At 52.3% G+C, this 27586-nt stretch overlaps 1 protein-coding gene and 1 long non-coding RNA gene across 3 annotated transcripts; both read right to left on the minus strand.

The window, feature by feature from the left end:
* Nucleotides 1-10209: 10209 nt before the first annotated feature.
* LOC105866367 (uncharacterized) lies at nucleotides 10210-18564 on the minus strand. Its single transcript, XR_012920521.1, has 3 exons — nucleotides 18168-18564; nucleotides 13221-13321; nucleotides 10210-11761 (listed from the first exon to the last, which is right to left on the minus strand). It is a non-coding gene; the product is annotated as an uncharacterized LOC105866367 (long non-coding RNA).
* Nucleotides 18565-22004: 3440 nt separating this feature from the next.
* On the minus strand, nucleotides 22005-23738 carry HES6 (hes family bHLH transcription factor 6). Of its 2 annotated transcripts, none has more exons than XM_012755705.3 (4): nucleotides 23565-23737; nucleotides 23397-23483; nucleotides 23231-23312; nucleotides 22005-23030 (listed from the first exon to the last, which is right to left on the minus strand). In XM_012755705.3, exons 1-4 carry the CDS (start codon nucleotides 23643-23645, stop codon nucleotides 22615-22617), a joined length of 666 nt encoding a protein of 221 aa, XP_012611159.1. In that variant the 5' UTR covers nucleotides 23646-23737; the 3' UTR covers nucleotides 22005-22614. The 2 variants fall into 2 exon arrangements, with proteins under 2 accessions (XP_012611159.1, XP_012611160.1); XM_012755706.3 differs by having other exon boundaries at nucleotides 22753-23030; nucleotides 23271-23312; nucleotides 23565-23738.
* Between the last annotated feature and the right edge of the window lie 3848 nt (nucleotides 23739-27586).

Here is a 27586-nt window from a genome sequence, read left to right on the forward strand (position 1 = left end):
GGGGCGGGCCCGGGGAGCCGCCAATCGGCGCGCGGCGCGGCCGGGCCGCCCCAGAGTGCCGCGCGCGAGCGGGGGCGGGGCGGCGCGGTGCGCACGCGCGCTGGGCGTCTCCCGCGCCCGGGCCGCGAGCTCGCGCGGGGCAGGCGGCGCAGGCCGCGCACCGTGGCGCTTCCCGCGTTGGCGCGACCCGGGGCCCTCCTGCCTTCCCCTGGCGGGGACGTCTCGTTTCTGTCCAGTTTTGTTGAGTTCTTGGCCAAGAAGGCCTGTCGAGAGAGAAACGTGTGGGCCCGAGGGCCGCCCCTCACGTCTGGAAGGCTCGGCCGGGCTTTTGGCGTCGCTCGGGTCTGGCCCTCCCTCGTCCCGCCGGCCACGCACGTCCCGGGTCCAGGCCCGCCATAGAGACTGAGAAGCCGAGGCTCGGAGGGAGCGGCCCTGTGCGCCAGGACGGGAGCTTCAGAAGATGCGGGAGGAGAGGCGGCGTTCCTCGACGCGTGCTCGCCGCCGGCTCGCGGGGGAGCGGGGAGAGGGGCTCGGCCTCGCCGGTCCCGCCCGGCAGAGAGAAAGCAGCCGCACCGACGGCGGGGCTGGCCCGGGCGCCAGGCCGCAGCGGGACTCGGAGGGGGCCCAGCTCACAGCTGGGCCTTGGTGTTCTCTTGTTGAACATATACAACTTCATAAAACACCAACATCAGGCCATGACACACGTCAAGAGGAAAAAGAGACCACTCTGTAACCAGGTCTGAGTACAGACAAAATCTGAGCATTGTGCAAGCCGCAAAAATAACCGAACATGCGCTACTTCTGCTAATAAGAGTGATTGCTGCTGCTTCACCAGTGACAGGTGCAGCCTTTTCTAGTTTTCCTGCCCTCTAGATAAGCTTTGTGGAGATCATGGCGTTACCTCCTCTTCCTGACATCGTCCAGTCCAGAGCAAAGCCCTGTTAGGTTTGCTCTGGGTGGAAAGCCGGAAAGTATATGTAGGATGGAATGCGGGTTAATGGAAAACTTGGACAGTGATCATAAGGCCCGTGAAACAATAGCAGCAGGCGTCTGGAGGTTGTAAATCCAGCTATGACGACAGATGGCTAACAGCAGCAGGAACCGGTGCAGGAAAAAATTCGCCCTTCCCAGACTTCCATCCAAACCTCCTACAAAACCCACCACTCTCCCCTTCCTGGTGTGCAGGTTCTTTTCGGCCTCCACCTATCTGCACCCAGATCCTCAAATAAACAGCATTTTGCTACACCTGAGGCTTTGTGTATTTCCCTCTCAGCTCCAGACCTAACAAGCCCCATTTCCATAAACATTCCCCCGAGCCAACTAACACAAACCCAAGTCTTGTAAGTCCTTTCCAACATCTCCTTGCCCAGGTTGCCCATGTTACAGTGGTCTCCCTCGATGCACTGAGTTAGTAACCCCGATTCAGTCAACTGCAGATGTGGTTCTGGTGCTGTCCAGCTATAGGACACCGGCAGGTCCAGCAAGCCTTCATGTTTCTCTTCTGCTTAGCTGCTCACGTGCCACTGTTTGAAACCTCCACTGCTGTCTCCTCCCTTGCAACAGAAATACCCTGAGGTGACAACACTCACCAACATCTCCAGTCCCTCACCTCTCACCCACTTCTCACCACACCCCCACCTAGCTTCACCCCATAATTCCTCCAAAACTGCTCTTGCCAAGCTCACCAGTGACTTCCCACTCTTGCTAAACCAAACTGACTTTTTTAGTCATCATCTCACATGAATCCCAGCAATTTTGAATATTGCTGGCCTCTCTTTCCAATTGGTTTGTGGGACACATGACTTTCTTGGCTTTACTCCTGTTCTCTGGCTGCTCCAGGTCTGTCCCCTTCAAAGGCTCAACTTCTTCTGCCTGGCTAATAATTGATAAAATTCCTTAGGACTTGATCCTGAGTCCTCCCCTCATTCCATACCCCTTTCTTGGTAATCTCATCCACATTTGGCTTGAATCACCACCCATCTGTAGTGGTGTGTTAATTACATTTCCTACCATCTCCAGATCTACAGGCTCAAACAAGTAAACATGTGATACCTCTTAGATGGCTCAAAAGTACCTCAAACTCAACATGGTCCCCAAATGAATTAATTTTCCTTCCTCCCCCCCACCCTCTCCCCTTCAATCTGCTCCCCTTCCAGAGCTGACACCTCCCCCTCTTCCTATTCCAGACCCCTCCTGTGAAGACAGACCCTAATGTGACCCTAATGTGGCCTAGGGTTCCTGTCTCTGAGCATTCAGCTCTTGTGTGGACCCCTTCCTTTGAGTGTGGGCAGGACTTGTGTCTTGCTCTGGCCAATAGAATCCAGCAAAAGTGATAGGATGTATGTGATGAAGTATATATGATTCTTCAACACAGGGTTGTGACACCTACCCTACTAGCAGACTCTTCTTAAGAGAGTGTGAAGAAGTAAGTTGCCATGTTGTGGGCTGTGGTGTGGAAAGGGCCACACGGCAAGGACCTGAGAGCCAGAAGTGGAGGCTGACTGGGCAAGTAGCTGGGACCACAGGCGCGCACCACCATGCCTGGCTCATGTTTCTGTTTCCTTGTAGAGATGGAGTCTCGCTCTTGCTCCGGCCTGGCTCATGTTTCTGTTTCCTTGTAGAGATGGAGTCTCGCTCTTGCTCCGGCTGGACTCCTGAGTTCAAGCGATCCTCCTAAGTTTTTACTTTTTTAAGCTGCTAAATTTGGAGGCAATTTGTTACACAACAGTAGTAACTGGAAGAGAAATGTGGTGCCCAGAGCGGGGACTGATCCATCAAAAACCCAAAACATACAGTATTGTTTTGAGGACTGGGCAGCGGGCAAACACTGGAAGGGCCTGGAAAGAATGTTGGTGGAACCCTGGTGGGCTCTGAGGCTGCTGAGAGCTTAAAGAAGAGGGAGGGAAAATGTTATTAGAAGATGGAGAAAAGAATATTATTGTTCTGTAGTGTGGAAAGTTTAGTAAAACCGTTGTCTGCGGTGATATGGGAAATAGAATATGTATCCAATGAACTGATGAATCTGGCTAAGGAGATTTCCAGGGAAAATGTTGAGAGTGCCAACTACAATCACATGAAGGATCTCAGGCAAGAACTGTCAAGCCAAGCCCTTCTGGAATTCCTGATCCACAAAAGATGAGCAAAGTAAAGTGGTTGTTTTAAACTGAGAGAGGAGTTTTAAGTGTACAATTCAGTGGCACTAAGAACCTTCACAATATTGTGCACCCAGTGCCACTATCAATTTCCAAAACTTTTCCATCATCCTAAACAGAAACTGTGTACTCATTAATATCTCCCCATCTCTCCATCTCCCCAGTCCCTAACCTCTATTCTACTTCGTCTCTATGAACTTGCCTGTTCTAGGTACTTTATGTAAAGTGGAACCATTTATTTTTGTTTGATCTATTTCACCCAGCATAATGCTTCCAAGACTCATCCATCTTATAGCATGTATCAAAACCACATTCCTTTTCATGGCTGAATAATATTCCATTGTATCTAATATAGGTATGCCACAATTTGATGAAACATTCATCTGTTGATGGACACAGGTATTTTTGACACCTTTGGCCATTGTGAACAATGTTGCTATGAATATTGTCTCTCAGTGGCTGTTTGAGACCCTGTCTTCTGTTCTTTAGGGCACATACCAAAGAGCGGAATTGCTGGGCCACATGGTGACTCTATGTGGCTTTTTGAGGAACCATGAAATTTTCTTCCACAAGACTACCATTTTATTAAACACAGTCCCACCAACAGCTGATTTCTGTATTTTTGATACAAAATTTTATATACACCTACTTATTCAATATTATAATTTAGACTAAGTTAATGTAAATCAATATCTACATTTGGAATATTAAAAATAAATATATTTTAAATTCATACTAAAAGTTTTTAGACAAATATGGCATCTAAAAAGACAAGTGGTGCAATGTTCAGGCAAAGAAGGAAAATACACGCAGAAATGGATCAAAATTATAGGGGACAGTTATAAGTTTGGCTAGAAAAAAACAGTATTCCAGCTATTGAAAATGACTGAGTCCTTCAACACTGATGTTATCAGAACCGAACCATCATCAGAGTTAACTAATGAATCTTTTTCAAGAAAATGAAGAGATTTAACACTGGGGCTCTTATCAAAAGGAAAATGAAGAGAAATGTTAGGCCGGGCGCGGTGGCTCACACCTGTAATCCTAGCTCTCTGGGAGGCCGAGGCGGGCGGATTGCTCGAGGTCGGGAGTTCAAAACCAGCCTGAGCAAGAGCGAGACCCCGTCTCTACTATAAATAGAAAGAAACTAATTGGCCAACTAATATATATAGAAAAAATTAGCCGGGCATGGTGGCGCATGCCTGTAGTCCCAGCTACTCGGGAGACTGAGGCAGGAGGATCGCTTGAGCCCAGGAGTCTGAGGTTGCTGTGAGCTAGGCTGACTCCACGGCACTCACTCTAGCCTAGGCAACAAAGTGAGACTCTGTCTCAAAAAAAAAAAAAAAAAGAGAAATGTTAGAAGTTTCAGAAACTAGTGACCATATGTGTGAGCAAAAAGTATGAAGATGCTATTTGAAATAAGTTTTAATTATTATCCATTGTGGCTGCTTCTTTGTGATAAGAAGAGAATGAGTTTAATAGAACACAAATCTAAAAAAGGACAAGATGTAGATTTTAGGGAATCTATTTCACAAGATGGTCAAAGATTTTCTAAGGACTTTTTAATGTTCTAATGGCAAGTGAATTCACTGTGACTAGCTTATTTATTCCAAAAGTTTGGCTTTATTTTTCATGCATAATTTTCTGTAGTAATACAACAAAATCAAATTTTTGCAACTCAGAAAAGGTTTCAAAAATTAGAAAACTTTAAACAGAATTTTTCTTGGTTGTTTTTTTTTTTTTAGAGACAGGGTCTTCTCACTCTGTCACCCAGGTGGGCATGCAGTGGCATGATCATAGCTCACTGCAACTTCGAACTCCTGGCTCAAGTGATCTTCCCACCTCAGCCATCTGAATAGCTAGGACGATAGGTGTGCACCACTATGCTTAGCTAATGTTTTGAGACAGAGCATCACTTTTTTGCCTGGGCTAGAGTACAATGGCCTCATCATAGCTCACTGCAACCTCAAACTTCTGGGCTCGAGGGATCCTCCTGCCTCAGCTTCCTGAGTAGCTAGCACTACAGGTGCTCACCACCATTCCCAATTAATTTTTCTACTTTTTAGTAGAGACAGGGTCTTGCTCTTGCTCAGGTTGTTCTCATACTCCTGGCCTCGACTGATCCTCACACCTCAGCCTCCCAGAATGCTAGGATTACAGGCTAATTTTATTTTATTTTATTTATTTACTATTTTGTAGAGATTGGGGTCTCACTGTATTGCCCAGGCTGGTCTCCAAATCCTGGCCTCAAGTGATCTTCCCACCTCAGCCTCCCAAATTACTGAAATTACAGGCATGAGAGCCACTGTACCTGGCCTAAACAGAATTTTTGATCAGGAAACTTTTATGTTTTATTGTGATGCTTTTCTAAAATGGAAGTGTCCTTAAAAAAATATTAAGGCCGGTGCAGTGGCTCATGCCTGTAATCTGGGCACTTTAGGAGGCTGAGGCAAGAGGATTGCTTGAGGCCAGGAGCTGGAGACCAGTCTGGGCAACACAGCGGAGACCCTGTCTCTACAAAAAATTTTTAGAAATTAGCTGGGCGTGGTGGCGCATGCCTGTAGTCCCAGCTACTCAGGAGCCTGAGGCAAGAGGATGGTTGAAGTCCAGCAGTTGGAGGCAGCAGTGAGCCGCGATCACACCACTGCACTTCAGCCTGGGTGACAGAGCGAGACCCTGTCTCTAAAATATAATAATAAAAAAGAAATAAAATATTCAAACTGACAGTTTAATAAATGATGCTTTGCAGAATACGATAAAATCAAAGAAACAGCAACAGATAATTGGAGTGATTTTTAGATCTTTAAGCAAAAAAATATTTTACATCTTAGAGAATTGCAAGAAATTACTAGAAGTCCAAATCATGGCATGTTTTTAACTTTAGGTGAATTTATAGCTAATAATAAAAAGAATGCCTTATTTGTACAATAAAATTAAAAAGAAATGTATAATGCTACTAGAAAATCATGTTAGATTTGAAATACTATCAAGAATAAAAGCAGGCCGGGCGCGGTGGCTCACGCCTGTAATCCTAGCACTCTGGGAGGCCGAGGCGGGCGGATTGCTCAAGGTCAGGAGTTCAAAACCAGCCTGAGCGAGACCCCGTCTCTACCATAAAAATAGAAAGAAACTAATTGGCCAACTAATATATATAATATAAAAATCAGCCGGGCATGGTGGCTCGTGCCTGTAGTCCCAGCTACTCGGGAGGCTGAGGCAGGAGGATTGCTTGAGCCCAGGAGTTTGAGGTTGCTGTGAGCTAGGCTGACGCCACGGCACTCACTCTAGCCTAGGCAAGAAAGCGAGACTCTGTCTCAAAAAAAAAAAAAAAAAAAAAAAAGAATAAAAGCAGCAAATACTTTTTGATTGTATACCAGATGCCCATTGTGAGCAGGCGTGCCAGACTATGAGGCATGCTCACATTAAGAAACTCCTAATAAAAGTCGTTTCCACTTTGTAGTTTGGTAACTAAAATTTTAAAAAGTTGTATTAAGGCCAGGTGCAGTGGCTCATGCCTGTAATCCCAGCACTTTGGGAGGCCAAGGCCGGAGAATCACTTGAATACACTTGAGACCAGCCTGAGCAACATAGCAAGACACTATGTCTATAAAAAGTTTAAAAAATTAAGCCAGGCAAGTAGTTCCAGCTACTCCACAGGCTGAGGTGGGAGGATCGCCTGAGCCCAGGAATATGAGGTTGCAGTGAGCTATGATGACACCACTGTACTCTAGCCTGGATGACACAGCCAGATGCCATCTCAAGGGGAAAAAAAGAAAGAGAGAGAAAGAAAATGTTGTAATGACTTTATTGAAATGAAAGGAAAAACTGAAAGGTCTAGTTTATGAAATTAGAGGATGGAAAAAGATACTAACATAAAAAATGTTTGTGGCCAAGGATATAATGGAGCAAATATGGCAAGTTATGCAAGGCTGCCACTATTTCCCCAATAAAATGCAAAATTGGAAATAAGCCACTATTTCTCCGATAAAATGATTATGCTGAACTTGTCTTTCTCAGCTCATAATCTTAATATGCAAAAATGCTGACATGGAATAAAAAAATTGTTTGAGACAGGGTCTTGCTATGTTGCCCAGGCTGGAGTGCAGTGGTGTGATGGTGGCTCAGTGGAACCTCAAACTCCTGGGCTCTGGCAATCTTCTTGCTCCAGCCTCCCAAGTAGCTAGAAGTACAGTTGTGTGATGCAACTGGCTAACTTTTCTATTTTCTGACACGATCTCACTAAGTTGCTCACGCTAGTCTAGAACTCCTGGTGTTAAGTGACCCTCCTGTCTTGGCCTCGCAAAGTGCTGTGATTACAGGCATGAGCTACTACACCCAGCTGTGAAATCAAATTGAATAACTTTTTTTAGCATTGTGTATTTGTGTGTGTGTATGAAGTCAATGAGCAGATGGAATATTCTTATGTCTGTTTTAAAAACTACATTAGTCAGAAGGATTTTAGAATTTAAATAATCCTAGCTACTCAAGAACCTGACACAGGAGCATGGGTTGTGCTCAGAAGCAAGAGTCTGTCTCAAGGAAAAAACAAACAAAAACAAAACTACATTAAAAACATGTAAACATACCTCATGAGGATCGACATCAAATGCAATCAAGGTACTTCACAAATTAAAGACATTTATAAATATTGAATTATTTACCAAATGAAAAAACACACTATGCTGACATCAAAAACATCTTGCTGTGAATAGATTACAGATTTTTATCACTCTCTCTGTGTAGGATGATATTCTGAACCAAGTGGGAATGTTAATAAAGCTCTGCTATAAAAAAACACAACATCATACATAAAGCTGAATGCTTAGTAGGCCTGTCCCTATGCTTACAACAAACAAAAGTCACTTTCGAAGTATATTTGATGAATGTTAAATTTTAAGAAAGGAGATTAAAACACTACCTGAATTTTAAAATAAACTAAAAAGCATAGAAATTGGAAATGAATCACTGGATGACTGTGTCAATTATTAAGGGAAAAGTGCATATCAAATAGAAATTAAGATTACAGATGCCTTAATTTCACATTTGAAATTGAGATATAAAAAATTAAAATGTCTTTACACTTTGAATTTTTCACTGGAGAATTTTTCTATGAATGCATCTGATTTACACAAAACAGCCACTTATTTGATTCTTAAATGTTCTGATGATTTAAGTCATATAGAAATTTCACCTGAAATGGTTTTAAGGAGTATGCGATCAATAGTTTGTAATAAAAAATTTCCATTCTGTATGGGTCTTTGAAAATTGATTCACAAATTTTGCTTAGTGCAATGTTTTTTTGTTTTTTGTTTTTGAGTCCGAGTCTCACTCTGTTGCCCGGGTTAGAGTGCCGTGGCATCAGCCTAGCTCACAGCAACCTCAAACTCCTGGGCTCAAGTGATCCTCCTGCCTCAGCCTCCTGAGTAGCTAGGACTACAAGCATGTGCCACTGTGCCTGGCTAATTTTTTCTATATATTTTTAGTTGTCTAGCTACTTTCTTCCTATTTTTAGTAGAGATGGTGTCTCGCTTTTGCTCCGGCTGGTCTTGGATTCCTGACCTCAAACGATCCTCCCGCCTAGGCCTCCCAGAGTGCTAGGATTACAGACATGAGCCACTGTGCCTGCCTGCTTAGTACAATCTTATCAGCTTCAGAAATGGCTTTGAGAAGTCTTTTAATAATACCAGGCACAGTGGCATATCTAAAAGAAATTTCAATAAGTTGAAGTCAATAATTAAGATCATCACTTGATCAAGAGAAATTCACATGACAATTCTCTCAAGTGAAAATGAGATATTAAAAACAGATTTTGGAAATATTGATGCGTTTGTTTCCATTAAAGCCAGGTAAGTAAATTTATAAATTGTCTTTTATGTAAATGTAAACTTAAAATATTTTGAGTTTTAATACACCTACTTTCCAATTTTTTCAATGGTTTTTCACCTACTTTAACATTCCAGAAAAAAATATTCAGAAACAGCGGGCGGCATAAAAAAAAAATTGAAAGAAAAAAAAATAAATTTATAGTATAAAAAATATTAAAAAATATTTTATTCAGGCTCCAGTCTTGGTCCCCTACGTGGAGTGGGGACCAGGAGGGAGTCTGAGGAAATCTTCTGAAGTGAGGTGATGCTCAGGACCCTGAGAAGGGTTTGAGATGCAAAGGTGTATACACTTGTCAAAATTCAGCAAATGTTCACTTATGAGCATTCATTTCATTTGATGTTAAGTTTTACATCAAATGAAAAGAGGACTGTGAATAATCAACTCTACTTGATGAGCATGCTCAAGTAGTTAGGGGAAGGCAGTAGGAAGTCTGTAATTGCCTTTGAAAGGAATCAGAAATAAAACGGGCTAATGGAGGCTTGGTTAGAGGTGATAAAGCAAGTAGAGTATGAGTGGCACAGTCAGGTGGCGGCTATACCGATGTGCAAAGTGAAATTCATTCAACTTTGCTGTGACCTGCAAGTGTCCACAGTGAAGTGTTGGGAAGGTGGAGAAGGCAGCTCTAGCCCTCTAGCCCTTTGCCCCAAATGCTGGTCCGTCTGAGAGCTGGGAGGGTCCCGCAGGAGCCCCCTCTAACCTTCAGAGTCTCGCTAGGTGATTCAGTGGAGTAGATCTGGTTAAAACATCCTAAAAGAGAAGTGGCCAGGCCCTAAGGGCAGCGGTCCCCAACCTTTTTGGCACCAGGGACTGATTTCCTGGAAGACAATTTTTCCATGGACGGAGGGTGGGGGTCGTGGGTTGCAGGGAGGTGGCATGCAGCTCAGGCGGTGATAACGCAGCCTGTTTCCTAACAGGCCACGGACCAGTCCTGGGCCACGGCGGGGGGTGGGGTTGGGGACTGAAGCTTAAGAGGGATGGATCAAGTGTTGGAGGGAAGCAGGGGCAGAAAGCAGAATGTCACTGGGCAAGGGGAGATAAGTTTGGTCCCCAAACGGGGTGGGGCCTGGGCCCTTTCTCCCCCCGGCCTTGGATCTCCCCTAGTTTTCCTTCCACTCTGTCAAGCACAGGGCAAGGCCAAGGCTGACAGATTTGCTGGTAAAGAAATATGAGCCCTTTTCAGATTCAGTTTATTATTTGCACAGACAACAAAAGGAGGAGTAGCCAGAGGTGCCAGCTTCCCATGGACCTTGTGCAGGGTGATGCAGGAAACAGTGACCAGATGAGTGACACGAGGATGCCGGGACACCCTGCTTCGAGGAGATGCTGCCACGCTGGAGCCAAGCTCTTTTCTAGCCTGTGCCCCAGGTGGTGGGGCAGGAAGCCTCAGGCCTCACAGCAAGCGGGGCCCGGCCTGCTGGGAGGCCGGCGAGGCACTGCGCTGAGACCGAGAGTCAGCTGTGGCCCAGCCTTGTCTGCATGGCCTATGTGGATACCGCAAGGGCGCCAGGGCAGAGCTCTTCCCCCGCGCCGGCTTCCGGAATTTCCCTAATGATCCTCCACTCCCGGGACTACACCAGCAGGGACCTCGGGAAGTATAGATAGATCCGGGCCTGATCCAGCTCTGAGAAAAATACTAATAAGCCGTGAGCTTCAGAAGAGATGCTCTATGTCACTCAGGAAATGGGAATTAAAAATAACGAGATGCCCTGGAAAGGTTCAAAGAGGGCGGGATGTGGAGGGAGGCTTTCCGAACAAGTGCATCCTTGCATTTGCGGCTTGACTCTCCGGACACACCCATCTCATGAGGAAGCAATGCAGGTTTCGGCTGCTAAGTCAGCAGTGAGACGCCAGAGTGACAACGTACTGAGCGAGTGCTGCACGCTCCGGTGAGACCCTCCCCCGGAGCCCGAGGACCAGGGTGAGAGCACAGACACAGGAGGCGCGTGGAACATCGTGGGTAGGCAGCTGGAGACGGCCCTGACACCCCAGTTCCTGCTATGTACACCCTGTGTAATCCCCTCCCCGGAACTCGGGCTGAACCCACACCAAAAGAATACAGCAAACGTGACGGGATGTCACTTCTGTGTCACTTCTAAAGTAGGTCACAAGAGGTGGCCTTCCGTCTTGCAGGACGGAGCCGCCTGCCATGCTGTGCACTGCCTTCTGGACATGCCCATATTGCCAAGAAGTGAGTGAGGCCTCCAGCCAAAAAGCAGAAAAGAACGAGGAGGCCCTCAGTCTGACAGCCTGTGAGGAACTGAATCCTGCCCACAGCCTCTGCCGGCGGCTGGGCAGCGGCCCGCCCTCGCCCGCCCTCCACCTGAGACCAGGCCTGGCGGCCACCCTGACGGCAGCCTCGGGAGAGACCTTGGGCAGAGGCACCAGCTGAGCTGGGCCTGGTCTCCTGGCCCACAGGAGCTGTGGGAACAATGTTTGTTTCAAGCTGCTAAACTGTGGGGCAGTTTGTTGCACAGCAATAAATAACTTTCCTGTTATCTGTTTTGGTTCTTTTTCTTCGACAGGGTTGTGAGGTCCTGCTGGCCTGGGTGGGCCGTGCCCTCGTGGGGTGCACCGGGAACAGCCCTCGTCCCTGCTCTGGCTCTGGTCCCCGGACCCCCCAGCTCTCGAACGCAGGCAGTGCGGGGAGCGTGGCTGGACCACGTGGAGTCAGACATGCTTTCCAGTTCTAGCCGCCCAGGAGCGAGATCCAGTGTGCGCAGGCTCTGTATCCACCGGGAGGAAGGGGCGAGAAGGGAAGCGGGGTGAAGCCGCAGAAGGCAGCACATCCCCAGGGCAGGCCCCACACAGACAGCCCAGTCCCGCCAAGGAGAAGGCCTCTGTGCCTTACGCCCTGTCCTTTGGAAAGTCCCACATCAAAATTGGGAGCATGGTGACCTCTGGGGTCTGAAAAGCAAGCCTCATCCTCTATCATCCTCCAACCTCCACCTGTCCTGCAGGGCTCACATGCCACCTTCTTCCACCTGCCTTTGGAAGCCTGAGTATCTGAGGTCATCTCAACTTTTTCTCAACCCCTGCGCCCTAATGATTGTTGTTCTCTCACAGCCTTGTTTCTTTTTATCTTTTTTTTGAGATGGGGTATTGCTGTTGCCTAGGCTAGAGTACAATGGCGGGACCATAGTTCACTGTAGCCTCAAACTCCTGGGCTCAAGCCATCCTCCCACCTCAGCCTCCTAAGTAGCTGGGAATATAGGTGCATGTTACCATGCCTGGCTAATTTTTAAATTTTGTATAGAGATGGGGTCTCACTATGTTGCCCAGGCTGGTCCTGAACTCCTGGGCTCAAGTGATCCTCCTGCCTCAGCCTCCCAAAGTGCTAGAATTATAGGCGTGAGCCACTGCACCCAGTCAGACTTGTTTCTTATACATTGATGATTAGGAAATGTCTGCCCCTCTGAAATTACATTCTCCTTAAGGCAGAGGCCTTGCTCCCTAGGAGTTGGTGAACCTTCCTGCTGAAACTCTTCCTGGTAACAGGGCACAGGCTGCCTCCAGGGATCTGTTCCCAGGCTCCCTAAAGCAGGGCATGCACCATCCCACCTCTTACTCGCACCCTGTCCACGCCACAGAACCTGTTCAGGGCCCAGTGGAGGCGTCCCACATGCTTTCTGCACTCATAAAGCACATAGGGACTGCTGAGCCTCCAGAAGTCCAGGGACTCGGAGCCTTGCTGCCAACTGGATCTTAAGCCAAGGCAAATCCAGAGGACAAAAAGCAAGAGCCCGGTGCCTGCAACCTGGGGGGGGTTCTGAATGAAGAGGCAGCCAGCAACCAGGCTCCACTGAGAGTCTCAGGGTCTGGGGTTCCCACCACATCCTTAGAGTCTGCGCTCCTGGTCTGCCCTATAGATAGTACATTCCACTACCGGTGCCAATTCATATGGAAAATGGTACTTCCCCCTCCTGACTTTGTCCCAGCATCCCTAAACAACTCTGTGGTCCTTTAACGAAGCCTGAAGTCCCATTACAGAGCCCTGCCAGGCTCTGGTCCTCCGCTATGTGGACTGGGTGGGCCCTTTCCAGCCGCCAGAGTTAGGACGGGCAGGGGCTGTCTGTGAGCACTGGAAGGAAGGAAGGAAGGAATGGAGGAAGGAGCGGCCTATGCCCCGCACCCCATTCTCAGGGGACTCCTCCACGTGGGTGGCCTGACTCCCCACACACTCACCTTGACAAGCGCTGGGCACACTTCCCTGGTTGTCCCCTGCAGATATCTTTCATCTCTTTCCAGGGTGAATCTGGTAGCCCAGTGAGTGAGCAGACCACGCCCTGCGGGAGGGAAGGAGGAGGAGGGAGTCACTTGCCCGGCAGAGGCAGACACTGGACTGCCGCCCTCAGCACCCACTGCTGGAGACGCAGGAAGGCACAGGAAGGCTAGGAAAGGACAAAGCGGGAAAGGCAGAACAGAAGGGGACTGGGGGCGGAGGAAGAGACAAAAAGAGGGAAGAGAGTAGAAAGGAGACAGAGGCAGAGAGAAAAGAGGAAGAGGGGAAAGGAAAGAGACAGGGCCAGGCAGATGAGGAAGGGAGAGGACACAAGAATGGGTGGGGATGAGGAAGGAGAGCCAGGTAGGAACCAAAAGAAAGGAAATTCTACCCAAGACGACTGTGACAGGGGCTTTACCTGCAGCACTGACTTCTCAAACAAAGGAGGTACTGCTGCAACTGCCCTTACTCACACAGAGACATAGGCTGAAGAGATAAAGAGGGAGGGAGAGGAGGAGAAAGCAGGAGAGAGAAAACAAAAGAGGCAGGAAGAGAGAAGAGACAGAAATTGCCTATTCAAGGATCCAGGGAAAAAAACCAAAAAGTGCCTCCCCCCCATCTGTCCCCATGTGGCCTAGGGGGCCAGGAGCCGACAACTTCACAGAGGACTTGCTCTCACTCGAAGGACTAGACCGTCCCCACGCTGAAGTGTTCCGAGCACAGAGGAAGAAGAGCAAGGCTCGCAAGCTTCTCACAAGGGCAGCAAGACACGGACACAAGACCAAAGACAGCACACAAACCCACAGAACATCCCCGAGAAATTCTGACGCAAGAATGGTGCACGACATTCTGGAAGAGGCTAAACTATGGAGATGGTGAAAAGATCAGGGTTGCCGGGAGTTGGGGAGAGGGAGGGATGAGTAGGTGGAGCAGGGAGGACTTCTAGGACAGTGAAGATACTGTGTGTGACACCAGAGTGGAGGATATGTCCTTATTCATTTGTCCAAGCCCACGGGATGCACATCAAGAGTGAACCCTAACGCAAGCTATGGGCTCGGGGTGATGATGTGTCAATGTGGGTGGGTTCATCAGGTGTGAAAAATGTACCCTCCGCTGTGGGATACTGACAGTGGGGGAGGCTGTGCATGTCAGAGGGCAGGAATAGATGAGAAATTTCTGCTCAATTTTGCTGTGAACCTAAACCTGCTCTAAAGAAGTCTATTTTTAAAAAAATCCTACACAAACCAACTTCAGCTGGACCTTGGCCCACCTTGACCATGGGGGTTCATTATGAAAATGCAAACAGGGCAGCTCAGTGTTGGTGAATTCAATCACAAAATACCCCAAATTGATAGGCCAAAGGACAAAAATAAGGCAACATGTAATTATCTTAAAAGATTTCAAAAGGAACCCCAACATTCAATGTCCTTCCCTACTTAAAAAAAAAGTTTTAATAATACTAAATCAGTAAAGCAGGAATACCTGCAGCTAGCTTGCAGGGATATAGAAAGCTGCCACCCTCATACACTCAGGGCAGAGGTACAAAGTGATGCAATTTTAATTTTGGTCAGTGATCTGACAATACATACAAATTGCTCAATGACGTACCATTTGCACAGCCATTCTAATTCTAGAAATGTACGTGCATAGTTGCAAAGTACACAAGGGTGTTTGCTGAGTATTGATCTTGGCAAAACCTCAGAAATCCCCTTCTGCATGGTGGGTGGGGGACACCCATGCACTGGGACAGCCCAGGATTAAAGTGAATGAGGAGGGTCTGCATGTGCCGGCGCGGAAGGTGGGCCGGGTAAGTTCCGTGAGTGAGGGGCTTCATCTTCCTCACCACAGGGTCCCCAGTGCCCAGGACAGTCCAGCACATAGCAGGTGCTCAGTCTATACTGTTGAATAAATGGTTCTATTGTTAGGTTTACAAAGTGGAAGAATGGCGTGTACAAAACGGTCCCGTTTGTGTGAAAAAGAAAAAGGCATGTATCCTAGATACATATGCTTGCAAATGCATAGAAAGCATCCAAAAGCACACCTAAGAAACTGTTCATCGTGGAAGCTCTTGGCGAGACAGGAAGGCAGGGAATAGGAGGGAAGGAAGATTTGCCCTTTTCACTGCCTGCCTTCTGTAATTTTTGACTTTTTCTGGGAATGTATATTGCTTTTCTAATACAAATCTAGCTAGATAAAAGGCCACCTAACATATTGGAGCCTCAGTTTCCTCATCTGGGAAATGAAGAACAGTAATACCTACCATAAAGGATTATTATAACATTTGAAGAACAGATAAGATCATGTACATGGTGCACTTTACATACAGTCCCCTAGCACCTGGCAAATGCTCCACAAATGTTATGGCTGTTATTATTGAAAGAGAGAAAAAACAAGAAGTATTTTTTTTAAAGACTATAGGAATCCCACTCCAGCCTCACCGTCCCTGGAACAGGCCCAACACAGTCCTTCCTCTAGGCCTCTGTACTTGCTGTTGACCCAGAATACTCTTTCCCAAGACAGCTCCTTGGCTCATTCCCTCGTGTCATTTGATTCTCTGCTCAAATGACACTTGGGGTACTATAATCCTGTCTTCTTCAGATCCAGACCCACCTTAACCTCAAAAAATCTCTCTCAGCCTTGGTAGGCCATCCCTGATCAACTTCAACTGCACCCTGCTGCCACACCATCAGTCCCTGTGCCCGTGACCTGATTTATTTTTCTGCTTGGCACATAAAAACCACCTGCCATATTATATATTTTTTGTCTGCCCCCCACATTACCATATAAGCTTGAGATGAAACATTGTTTATCTCCAGCAGCTAGAATAATGCCTGGCAGAGGCGTCCAATAAATAATTGTGGAATGAATAAACATCTGAAATACACCACCAGGGAAATGAAACTTAGAAACTGCATTAAAAAAAGCGTTGACCAGGAAAGGCTTCACACAGGTGGTGCTATCTGAGCCAAGGTTGAAGGCAAGCAGAGTAGAGGAGCAGGCTGGCAATGCAGCAAACCAAACCTAGCAAGGGTGGAACAGGATGGGGAAGGGGACTTAGAGGCAAAGCTAGTTAAGTTCTGAGTTGACCCACGGGAGTGTTGGGCCTACCGTAACTTTCTGAATCTGCAATGTTGGGCTTTTGAAAGAACTGAAACTCAGGCATTTTCTTAATGACCACTGCCATTCTCCAGGTGCGAGACAAGAGACTGAATTAAGAATGCAGCAGCAGGGAGAAAAGGTATAAGGTGAAAATTCATTCACTCATCCATTCAACCTATTAGAAGGTAAGAATTCAGTTCCTGGACACTGATTGCGTGGTGGGGTGGAAGGAGATGTCCAGGGAGGGGGTCTCCATGGAATACCAGGTTTCTGGCTGGAGTGACTGAGGATGGTCATGTTGTTCTGAAGGATCTAGAACACGAAAGGAGGTGCAGGTTTTGCAGGAGAGCTAAGTTCAGGTTTCAACTTGAGTTTGAAGAACCTGTGGGATTCCTGAGTGGCAACAACCAGGGGCACTTGGATAAACTCCATGATGGCTCAAAAGAGAACTGGGCTGGAAGTAGTTTTTGGAGTTGGTGACATGGTAGGTGAACCCATGGAGCTCACACAGATCATAGCCTAGAGATAACCAGAGGGCCAAGGAAAGAAATGTGGGACAAGATCATTAAGCATGACATTGTTGGCAGTCTTTAGGTACGATGAGAACTGAAGCACCTACTTAGCAATTAGTTCACTGGCAACTTCGTGAGAAGTTTTCAGTAGCATGGCAGGAAACATAACCATACTAAGCTTTTGTGAAGAGCAAGCAGGAGGTGAGGCAATGAGAATGAAGACTATTTTCAAGAAACTTGACTGTGAAGGAAACAGTAAGATATCTAGCAGACCTCAGTGGGGTGCTGGTTCCTGGGGAAAGAGTGGATAAGACAGAAGGTTGTTGGTGCTTAAGGTTTGGAACTGGTTCAACTGTGAGTGATGACAAGGTCCATGGTAGGGAAACTGGCCGAGATGCCTAAGGACACATTCAAGATTTTTTGAGGTTAAGGTGGGGCAGGATCTGAAGAAGAGAGGAATATAGTACCCCAAGTGTTATCCATTGACAAGTCGGCCGACAGCATGACAACGGGAAGAAGAACAAGTACAGAGTGTGTTATCTTCAAGGGAGGGCAATATTTTCCCCTGAGGATTACAAGAGCAAAAAGCCTGGGAGCTTCCATGAGAACTAAAAGGCCTGTGGACCACAGGTTAAAACCGTACCTCTCCTCCTTCCAGACACCTTCATATCCAAGTACTGCACTAGTAATCTGGTAAAACCTGGGCTCCCTGGCTGCTGTCTCTCAAAAATGCCAACGTCTACCTCTGGGAAGTCTGTGTTCGACTGTTTCTCCGTGGGCTCTTGCTGATCTTAAGAGACTGCATGTTCCATGACAGCAGGGGTCCTGTCAGTCTCACCTCAACCCCCAGCACATAACACATGCTCAAGATGTTCCTGGAAAGATTGGGGTTTTTTTCGCCTGGTGAGTGACAACGCTCCACGAGAACACGCGAGTCTTGAGTAGTAGTTTTACCCACTTGCATGCAGCAAGTGAGGAGAGCCCTGGGGAATATTCTCCAAAGCAGGGTCTCCAAGGGAAAGTGGCATGGGGTTTCTATGGGGCAGTAGAGAGTGAAAAAGTATCAATGCACGTAGGGGGTGGTGGTTTCCCTTAGGTTTGTGTTTTTAGTTCGTCCCCAGACAGGTCACGTGTTACGGGGTGGAGACTTTAGCATGGTAATAAGGAAAGTTCACTGGAGTTCATCCATAGGCTGCCAGCTGAGCAGCCAAGGCCTCCTAAAGATAGGGCTGCACCACAGGCTGCTTTTCCAAGTGGGCCGAGCGCCCGTGCTTTCTGGAGCCCTCCCTTCCTACTTACAAACACCTGTGTGGGATGCACACTGAGCACAGCCGGCGCTCGGGCTCTGGCACAGCCAACAGTGTCCTCCCTCCTCGAGAAACCCGCTTCCATTCGACCCCTCCTTCCTCGACCTCAGTCGCTGGCTTTGGCCACACTTGCGAACCCCGTGCGCAGCCTTAAGGCTCCCGACGCCCAGGCGCCGGGGACCGCAGCCGGCCCCCTCGCGCCTCAGCCGGGCGGCGGCAGCTGCGGAGGGCCCGAGCTGCAGAGCGCCGGCGCCTTCTTCGCGTCCTCTCCTGGTCCCCGGGGTGTGGGAGAGACCGCAACCCCGCCGCCGCCGCGGCCAAGCCGCTTAACGGGCGGCGCGCGCCCTCCGGCACCGTTGGACGCAGTTGCGCACCGTTGGGCGCCCGGCTCGGAGCTCGCGGCCACTGGGGACGCCGCCTCCGAGCCGCGGAGGCCTCTGGGAGTCGCAGTCCCGGCTCACCCTGCGGCAGCCCCGACAGAGACGAAGGCGAGGGGCTTGAACTACATCTCCCAGGAGGCCTCGCGGTTGGCCTCGTGAGGGGCGGGGCCAAGGCCTCGGCCCCTCCGAGCGTCTCCGAGCGCAGCGAGCTACTGGAACCCTGTTCCCGGAGGCCTGCGGAGCTACGGCAGCCTTAGTCCCAGGTCCCTCGGATTCCCGAACGCCGGCTCCCCGCAGTCCCAGAAGGGCTCCAGGGCGGGCCGCGCGGGGCTGAGCGAGGCTGGCCGGATCCTGGCCCTCGGGCCACTTGCGGAAGCCCGAGTCCAGAGCAGAGCGCGGGGAGGCCGGGGAGGCCGGGCGGCGCCGAGCCTTGGAGGCCGCGGCCGGGACTGGGGTGGGGAGGGCAGCCAGACACCTGCTGCCTGGCGCGGGTTACAAGACTCGGTCGGTGGCAAAGAAGACGACAGGTCGGGGCCGGATTTAGAAGCGGAGCGCAGGGGCCTGGCTGATTTGGAGCGGGAAGGCAGGGAAAGAAGGAACCTGAGGGTGACGTCTCCCTGTTTCTGCCGAGAGGTGGCGCCGCCTTTGGGGGCGTGGGTGATGGTTTTGGCCGTGGCGAGGCGGCGATGCCCGTCTGACACCCAAGTGGCCACACCGAGTGGACAGACGGGAGAGTACAGGGGAGCCAGCAGGCGGGGGACGGGCTCGGGATCACGGACACGGGGTGGAGCCAACGGCCCAGACGGGGTCGCCGGGTGCGGGCCCAGGGAAGGGTCGAGGACGGAGCCTTAGGAAGGACATGCCCACGGGGGCCGGCAGAGGTGGCCAGTGGGGAAGGGCGGCCCAGGAGGGTGGCGGTCATGAGGTCGGCCAGTATCCCCACCATCGACCTTGTCATCACTCACAGTTGAACCAGTTCCAAACCTTAAGCACCAACAACCTTCTGTCTTATCCACTCTTTCCCCAGGAACCAGCACCCCACTGAGGTCTGCTAGATATCTTACTGTTTCCTTCACAGTCAAGTTTCTTGAAAATAGTCTTCATTCTCATTGCCTCACCTCCTGCTTGCCCCAGGTGGCGGGAGCCATAACCCACAGGAGGTTCAGCTGAACACGGAGACTGGGTTGGGAAGTAGGCCGGTGGCTGGAGACCCTGGGACAGGCAGTGTGAGTGGAGGGGCGGAACAACAGCCTGGTTGGAGAGGAATGAAGAACTAGACATGCAGAAGCGGAGACAGCGAGTGGGATTTTGCTTTAGAGCAGAGAAATGAGGCAGAGGCTAACAGGGTAGGCCAGGTCCAGGGAGGTGTTTACAGCTTGTTTGTAGGTTGACAAGAGTGATCCGGGAGGGAGGAGAAGTTAATGATGCAGTGGGGAGAGCAGAGTCACCGAGCAGAGGAGAGGGTAGGGGACCCAGTGCCCTGTGGGGAAGTGGCCCGATGGAAGTCAGGATGCCTGGTCCAAGGCATGGGGGGGGTGTGGGAGGCAGATAATGCCTCCCCCATGACCACATCCCAGCTCCCAGAACCCTCGAGGATGTTACTTTACATGGTAAAAGAGATTCTGCAAATATGACGGACTAAGTTAAGGAGCTTGGTTTGGGGAGATTATCCTGGATTATCCAGTTGGGCCCGATGTATTCACAAGGGTCCTTAAAGGCAGAAGGAAGGAGGAGGCAGAAGTGGGTCTGGGGATACAGGAGGGCGGATGAAGGGTCAGAGTGATGCAACACTTTGATGAAGGAGCTTTGAAGATGGAGGAAGGGGCCATTGTCCAAGGAACGTGGGTGGCCTCTGAATCGAGGAAAGGCACAGAAATGGATTACCCTCAAGCTTCCAGAAAGGAAAGCAGCCCTGCCTGCCGGCACCTTGATTGTAGCCCAGTGGATCCTGTGTTGGACTTCTAACCTGCAAGATAGTAAACGTTTGTGCGTTGTTTTAAGCCACCAAGTTTGTGGTCATTTGTTGTGGCAGTGATAGAAAACTAACACAGTGGGCCAGGGATGGTTTGTGGTTTCTGGCATTGGGCTGCTCCTGGTCTGAGCGACACTAACCCCAGGTCAGCCTCCTGTACCTTGCATCCTTGACCCCCTTCCAGGGCCCCTGGGAAGATGTGATGAGAGTGGAAGTAAAAGGAAAGAACTGTTCTTTGAAAGCAGTGCCTTGCTGATGCTCCCCAAATGGCATCAGAGCTTACTGCAGTGGCCTTTGGGTGTGTTGGGAGGACATGGGACAGGGCTTTCAGGATGGCCTGTTATCCATCCTTGTCCCTGTGGACACGCCCTACATCAGTCTGTCTGGGGTAATTAAAATAATTCCAGGAATGATGTTTCCATTCCGCAAGCCCCATCTGTGGACCTGCCTCACCCACCCTTCCCTCAGCAGCTCAGCCCCAGTTGCTAAAATTAGGCTGCATCTGGCTATAGTCCAGTGGCTTTGGTCTATGATTGAATTGCAGGGGTGCCAGAGTGAACCCCAAACTCTGAAACACCCTTGGTGGCCATGATCTGCTTGAGGGCTTTTGTAACAGGGAAGATGTTCTTAAGGCAAAAGTACACAACCATAGAGGAGACTCAGATTTCAATTCCAAGTCATCACAGCTTGGCCCCAGCCTGGGTACTGCCAACCCAAAGTAAGAACAAGCTATCTGGGGGCCTGAAGCAGGAGGAGGGGACTAGGCTAGCCATGGCAGTGATTGCAGCCAACTGACCACGTGCTATCTGCAGGCCTGACCCAGCCCAAGAGGTCAGGCTCCTGCACCCCAGCTGCCCATCCCGTCACCCCCCATCCCTGAGGGATCTGACCTCCTGGGCCCAGTTCAACCTCAGGCTCAAGCCCCCTAGGGCCTTGGCACTTTCATATCAAGCCGAGAACTGGGTGGGTCCCCTTGTCCCTGAAGGCAATAGCACCAGGGAGCACCATTCTTTCTTCAGTCAAGAAAAGTGACAATGAACACAAGTGGTCCTGACACCCGCATCACACTTATGGATTGGAAAACAGGTCTTTGAAAGATACATCCACCCAGACGGCAGCTAGCAATTAGGCATTAGTGTTATTATTCTTGAAGTTCACAGCAAGAACATGGTGCAGAGACAGGTCATTTCCCTATCACGAGTTACCCCGGAGACAGACCCCACGCCAATGGAATCCTTCAGGTCACACACACATTGCCAGGGACAGTGGCCAGGCCTGAGGACCTGTCCAGCCACAGGGACGCAGAGCACTGTCTCCTGCGAGAGGAGCCACAGGGTGTTCTAACACGTCACACTACTCACTTCGCTGATAAAGGGCGAAGTTTTAAAGGACGTTCGCAGGAGTCAGATGCAGGAAAAATGTGCTTAGTTTGTCATTTACATATCTGACACATTAACGACACCACACCATCTGGTAATACTTCAAGGGTAACTAAGTCCAAAATTCTTTATTTAATAAAATTGTAACATTTGATGGCAACCGAATACACAATCTCAAGTGTGCTACAGTCAAGATGGACAGAGCCTCGCTTCTTTCTGGCAGCTTGGAGCAGTGCTGCGGAACGCACCTGCCTCCCCTTGTCTCCCATCAAAGTGGCAAATTCAAGCTTCTGTTTAGCCCAGGGCTGCCAGGGCCTGAGCACCCCTCCCTGGGACACCAGCACCCAGCACCACTGCTGTCACCCCTGCCCTCAGACCCACACCTCGGCAGAGAAGGCTGAACCTGGGAGAGCCCTGGTGGCTCTACAGGATTCTTCCTACTGCCCTAGCTCCCTTCCGCCACCCATTCCTGAGCTGCAGGGTCCATAAATGTTACGTCCTCAGGACGTAACAGGGAAGATGTAACAGGGCTGGGGACCGGACTGGGCTGGTCCTCAGGGGCTGCCTGCAAGCCGGCCAGTGGAGGGGCGGGGAGGGCAGATCTGGAAGACACCCAGGGCCCTGCCCCACCACATGTCAACCCCAGGGAGAAGGGAGTAGAGCACGGGAAGGCTGGGCCCACTCCCTGAGGATCCTGGCTGGCGTTGGTCACCAAGGCCTCCAGACACTCTGGGCTATTCGGGATGCGGTCTGGCTTCCCAGGACTGCAGGCACCAAGTCTGCCCCCTCAGCAGGTGCCCGACTCGGTTCGGCCTCAGGGACCTCCTCCAGGTCGGAGCACAGTTCGTCCCCGGACCCTGGGGGGCTGGGCATCGGGGACCCCGGGGCCCCTCCCGCAGGCCAACCACTGCGCCCAGGGGCTCCGGCCAGGGCGTCCCCTAGCAGGTCCTGGAAGTTGCTGCCCTCGCGCAGCGGCATGGACTCCAGCAGGTGGTTCAGGAGCTCAGCAGCGACGGTGGCATCGATGGCCTGGCATGTGGACACGAACGTGTGCACCTCATGCATGCACTGGATGTAGCCCGCGGCGAAGCGCTCGCTGGCTTCGGCCTGTAGCTGGTCCCGCTCTGCACCCAGGGTGGGAGGGAGAGACCAGCGTCCCAACGGGCCCACCGGGACTGGGCGCACCCAGGAGACACGGGGCACACCCTGCTCCGGGGGGAGCCCTCGCCGCCTACAGGATAGGGGCGCCAGAGGGGCGGGCCAGTGGGTGAACGCTCCCGCGCCCGGCTGGCAGGCACCCGCAGCCCGCCCCGCCGCCACTCACCGCGCGCCCGGCCCCGCAGCGCGCCCTGGACGCGCCGCACCGTCAGCTCCAGCACCTCAGCGTTCTCCAGCTTGGCCTGCACCTGTCCGGGCCGGGGACGGCGGTGAGCGGGCCTTGCGCCCCGGACGCACCCCGCCCGCCCCGCAGCCCGCGCCCGGCCCCGCACCTCGGCGCCCGCCAGCAGCAGCCGCAGCTCCTGCAGACTCTCGTTGATCCGCGCGCGCCGCTTCTTCTCCACCAGGGGCTTCCGGGCCTGCGGGAAGCGGACCCTGAGTCCCGGCCGCACGCGGCCTCCCGCCCGCGTGCCCGCCGCCCCGCCCGGCCCGGCCCGCACCTTGCGGTCCCCCCGCGCCTCGCAACCGTCCTCATCCTCCCGGCCCGCGCGGTCCCTGCCGGGCGCCAGGGGCGGAGCCATGCCCGTGCGCAGGAGCGCGGCGCCCTCGCCCACCCGGCCGTGCGGCCGCGGCCCGCGCTGCCCCGCGTCTTCCGGATCGCCGCGGCCCCGCCCCTTTTATAGCCGCTGATTTGCATCTGAACGCGCCGATTGGCCGCGCGGGCCGGGCCGCCGACGGGGAGGCGCGCCGCAGCCAATGGGCGCCGCTCGCTTTGTGGGCCCGCGGCTCGGCCGGCCGGCAGCTGGCGGGGCGGGGCCCGGCCGGCCTCCGCGCGACCCCCGCGGGGCGGCACCGGGGGCGGCGAGCGGGCGCGGCGGCGGGGGGCGGCGAGCGGGCGCGGCGGCGGGGGGCGGCGGGGGGGCGCAGCCCCGGGTGCCCGGCGTCCCTCGCCCGGCTGCGCTAGGACCCCAGAACCGCCGTGCGCGGGGCAGGGGCTCGTGCGTTGCCCGCCATCCTCCCGCCGCTCACTCGCTCTCCCTCTCCCGCCCCGGGGTGGCCCGGGTCCCGGGGGCAGAGCCACCGTGCGGTCCGCGGTCTCGGGACCTAGAGGGGGCTTCAGGTCTGGATGGGGTGACTGTGACGCCCCGGGAATGTGGGGGTGAATCGGGCAGCGGAGGAGGGCCCCCCCCCGGCCCCCAGCCTTTCTGGGGGATCCGTCCCGGCTGCGGGCTGACCCCGGCGCCGCCGCCCTCCGCCAGCGCCGCAATCCCAGTGGGGGGGCTCCAGGGTGCCCCGCTCTTCCCCGGCTCTCCTTCTCTGTCACCCCCATCCACCTCCGCCACGCCCGCCCGTCCCTCCCGGGCCCCCACCCCGCCTCCCTCCCCTCCTAGTCCTCTTCGTGCCCCCGTCCCCCTTGTCCCTCCGCGGCCACCCCATCCCCCTCCCGGTCCGCCGGGGCTGCCGTCTGGCCCCGTAACTTGATGCCCGTGACAGTTGGCAGCTGCAGCCGCCTCGGCGGAGAAAAGCGGCGGCCGCGCCAAGAGCGACAGGTGTTGGCCGCGCCTTTGTCTCGGCCCGCTTTGTCCCGCGAGCAGGCGGCGGGCGCGCCTGTGTCGCCCAGACGCCCGCGACCCCCGCCTGGGGCCGCCCATCTGCCCGCCCGCCTCGCCGCGGGTGGGGCGGGGCCGCGCCCTTGGGTAGCGCCCTGGGGACCCTGGCCCTGCGCCAGCTCCACCTGCCTCGGTCCGGCTGCCGCCTGGCAGAGTCCAAACGCTGGGTTGCCTGCCTTCTAGGAACCGGCCCGCTGGGCCTGCCCCACGGCAGCACCAAGCCCTTGCCCAGGCCTGCGCCGCTCCCAGGGCTGGGATTGTCGGGGTCTTCTGTGAGCGCCTCTAGGCGACCAGCGTCCCCGGTCAAGGACAGTCTGACCTAGGACCCCTTCTCCACCTCTCCCGCGCCCGGGCACAGAGCCAGCCTGGCCTCGCAGGAGCACTGGGTGGGCAGGGAAGGGGAGGGGTGTCCCTAGCCTGACTGGAAGGCTGCAAGGGAGGGGACATGGAGGGACCCCAGCGGCTGAGCAGAGTGGCAGGGCTAGGCGCAGACCGCCCCCCCCAACCCTCTCGAGGATGGGTATGGCAGCCCGTGTGGTCTCCCTTCACTTCTAGCTTCCCACCGAGGGAGGGACTCGTGCAGGCTTCAGCCAGGGCAAGTTTGGTGAGAGGTTTGAAGGTTCCCAGAGTCACCTCCCTGACCTTTATAACCACCTGGGAGCCCTTCCTGCCCACTCCTCTATGAGCAGGCCCCTGAGACTAACTGCAGCCCCCATCACTGAAGGAGTGTGGAAAAATCGGACCTGCTTCCACCCACCCTCCTGGGGCTGCTCAGAGACCCAGCTGGCCTCCCCCATGCCCTGCTGCTCCTGGGGGCGCTGGTGGGGGGTTGCAGGGGTGGGTGCCGCGGGAGCCCGTAGCTGGCCTGTGACTACTCTCCTTCACTACTTAGACATCACCCTGAGAAAGGAGACACGCAAGTGCTACAGTTAAATTTCTACTACTTTGAGAAAGTGAGGTAGGGAAACATAAACTCAGTGATATTTCTTGTACTCCCAAGTTTGCAAACCGATTTATACTCCTCCCATTATCCAAGTGAACAAGGCCGAGCAGATATTTTAGGATGCTCTCCATGGAAGGCAATTCGTACTGGAACTAGATGACCAGGGCCTTGGGGGGGTGCCTCTGGGAAGAGCCCAGTAGAACATCTGACTGGATGGAGAACTTGGGGGGGGGCAGAAAGAGGACATAACAGAGGCAAATGGTGCAAGCAAAAAATGGAAGGCAACTAGGAACTCCAGGAAAAACAAAAAGCTGCCCAAGAAAAGAAACGTAACCTTAGCACATGACTTGGCTTAAGACCCAACAATTCTTTTACAGTCACAATTTAACATTGTTCACAGGGCTTCAACATTTGGAATTAATCAATAGAAAAGGCAAGGAAGGCTTATGTATGGTTATAGGACACCATATAAAAAGTTGACTTAGTGAAAACAAAAGGACAGGTGACACCGGAGAGGGAGGAGGCTGAAAGGAGGGCTAGGACCTCAAAAGCCTTGTCTGACACAGTGGGGGGCAGAGGGGGATTGAAGAATACTGTCTAGAGTTGAGGGAAAGAGAAATGAAGTACTGGGATATGCATCAGTATGACCAAGTAGTCTTGAGGGGAAACAGCCTAAGTAGAAAAGACTGTACCAGTGAGTAACATCCTTCTTGGTTGGACTGGATGTTGCCTAAGGTCCCGTCTGCAAAGTCACTTCAGTTTCCTTTAGTGGCCTATTGGCCACTGGCTTGGTCCAGAAGCCTGGCTGCCCTGTCTTGGGGCCACCAAGCCCTTCCTCTGTCCTTTACACAGCCTGCCCTAGCTGATACTTCCTGCCATTTGTCCTTTGGGCCAATCTTGCCTTCAAAGTTTGCCTGAGCACAGACTTCCTGAGCATTTGGGCACTTTGATCCCCCTCCCCCCCCCAAGCCAGGAATAGAGGCCAGCAGAGGCTGGGCAGGGCCGTGGTTGCCACTGGGGGGACCAGTTAGCAGCAGGGGTGGCAGGCCATAAATCTATGGGGAACAAAGGCAGCGGCCAGCCTGCAGCGTCCAGGCCCCTTGTGGACAGTCTGTCCAAGAGACTTAGAGAATCTCCTTTTGGTTTGGAAATAAAGGAGGGGGCACCCTGGGGGGTATATGGCAAATAAAAATGCAATTAAGGGTCTCCCAAAGGCACTCAGAAGTTCGGTGACACACCATAGCTGGCCATTTAGGGCAGTCTGCAGAGGCCCCTGTGCTTCTAAAGAGGACAATGCCTTTTGTCCCTCGTCCGTGCTTGGAGTGAGGCAGCCAGGCCAGGGGGCTGTGCAGGGAGCTTCTGGGAGGCTGGACACTGGGTCCAGACCCAGTCACCTCTCTGCTCCAACTCCCAAGGTCCTGGATTGAGAAATGGGAGGTGGGGTGGGGTCGAGTGGGCTCTTCGGGCCTCCCCTGTCTTGGTCTCACAAGGTTTCATCACTGTGGCAAGAAGGGCTGGGAGACAGTGCCGCGTTGCCTGTGTCATCCCCTTGGGGACCCGAGGCCTTTCTGGTGGAGCATCCTTCTGACCTCGCTGCCGTTAGCCAGAACACGGGCAGCCAGTGAGAGGGCCAGCTAAGCAGGGGCGGGGACAAGGGAACAGAGTGGGTGCCCCGGTCAGAGTCGGGGAGCTCTGGGGGTGTAGCCAGGCAGCGGCAGCCCTCAATTTGCAAGTGAAAGGACCGTGGGGGCAAGTGCATGATTAGATTTGCATTATAGAGCAGTCCACTCTCTCACACACAGAAAGGAGACCAGCGAGCAGCGAACTGCATGCGGGAGGCGCACGAGGCATTTGGGATTGAAGGTTCCATAAGGCAGAATTTCTGGAGTTCTTTTTTTTAAAAAAATCTTTTGATAATCTTTGATCTCCATTCAGGTTTTCCTCTATTGAAAATACATACTGCTAAAAA

Source organism: Microcebus murinus, chromosome 8, assembly GCF_040939455.1.
Source record: "Microcebus murinus isolate Inina chromosome 8, M.murinus_Inina_mat1.0, whole genome shotgun sequence".
Taxonomy (NCBI): Eukaryota; Metazoa; Chordata; class Mammalia; order Primates; family Cheirogaleidae; genus Microcebus; species Microcebus murinus.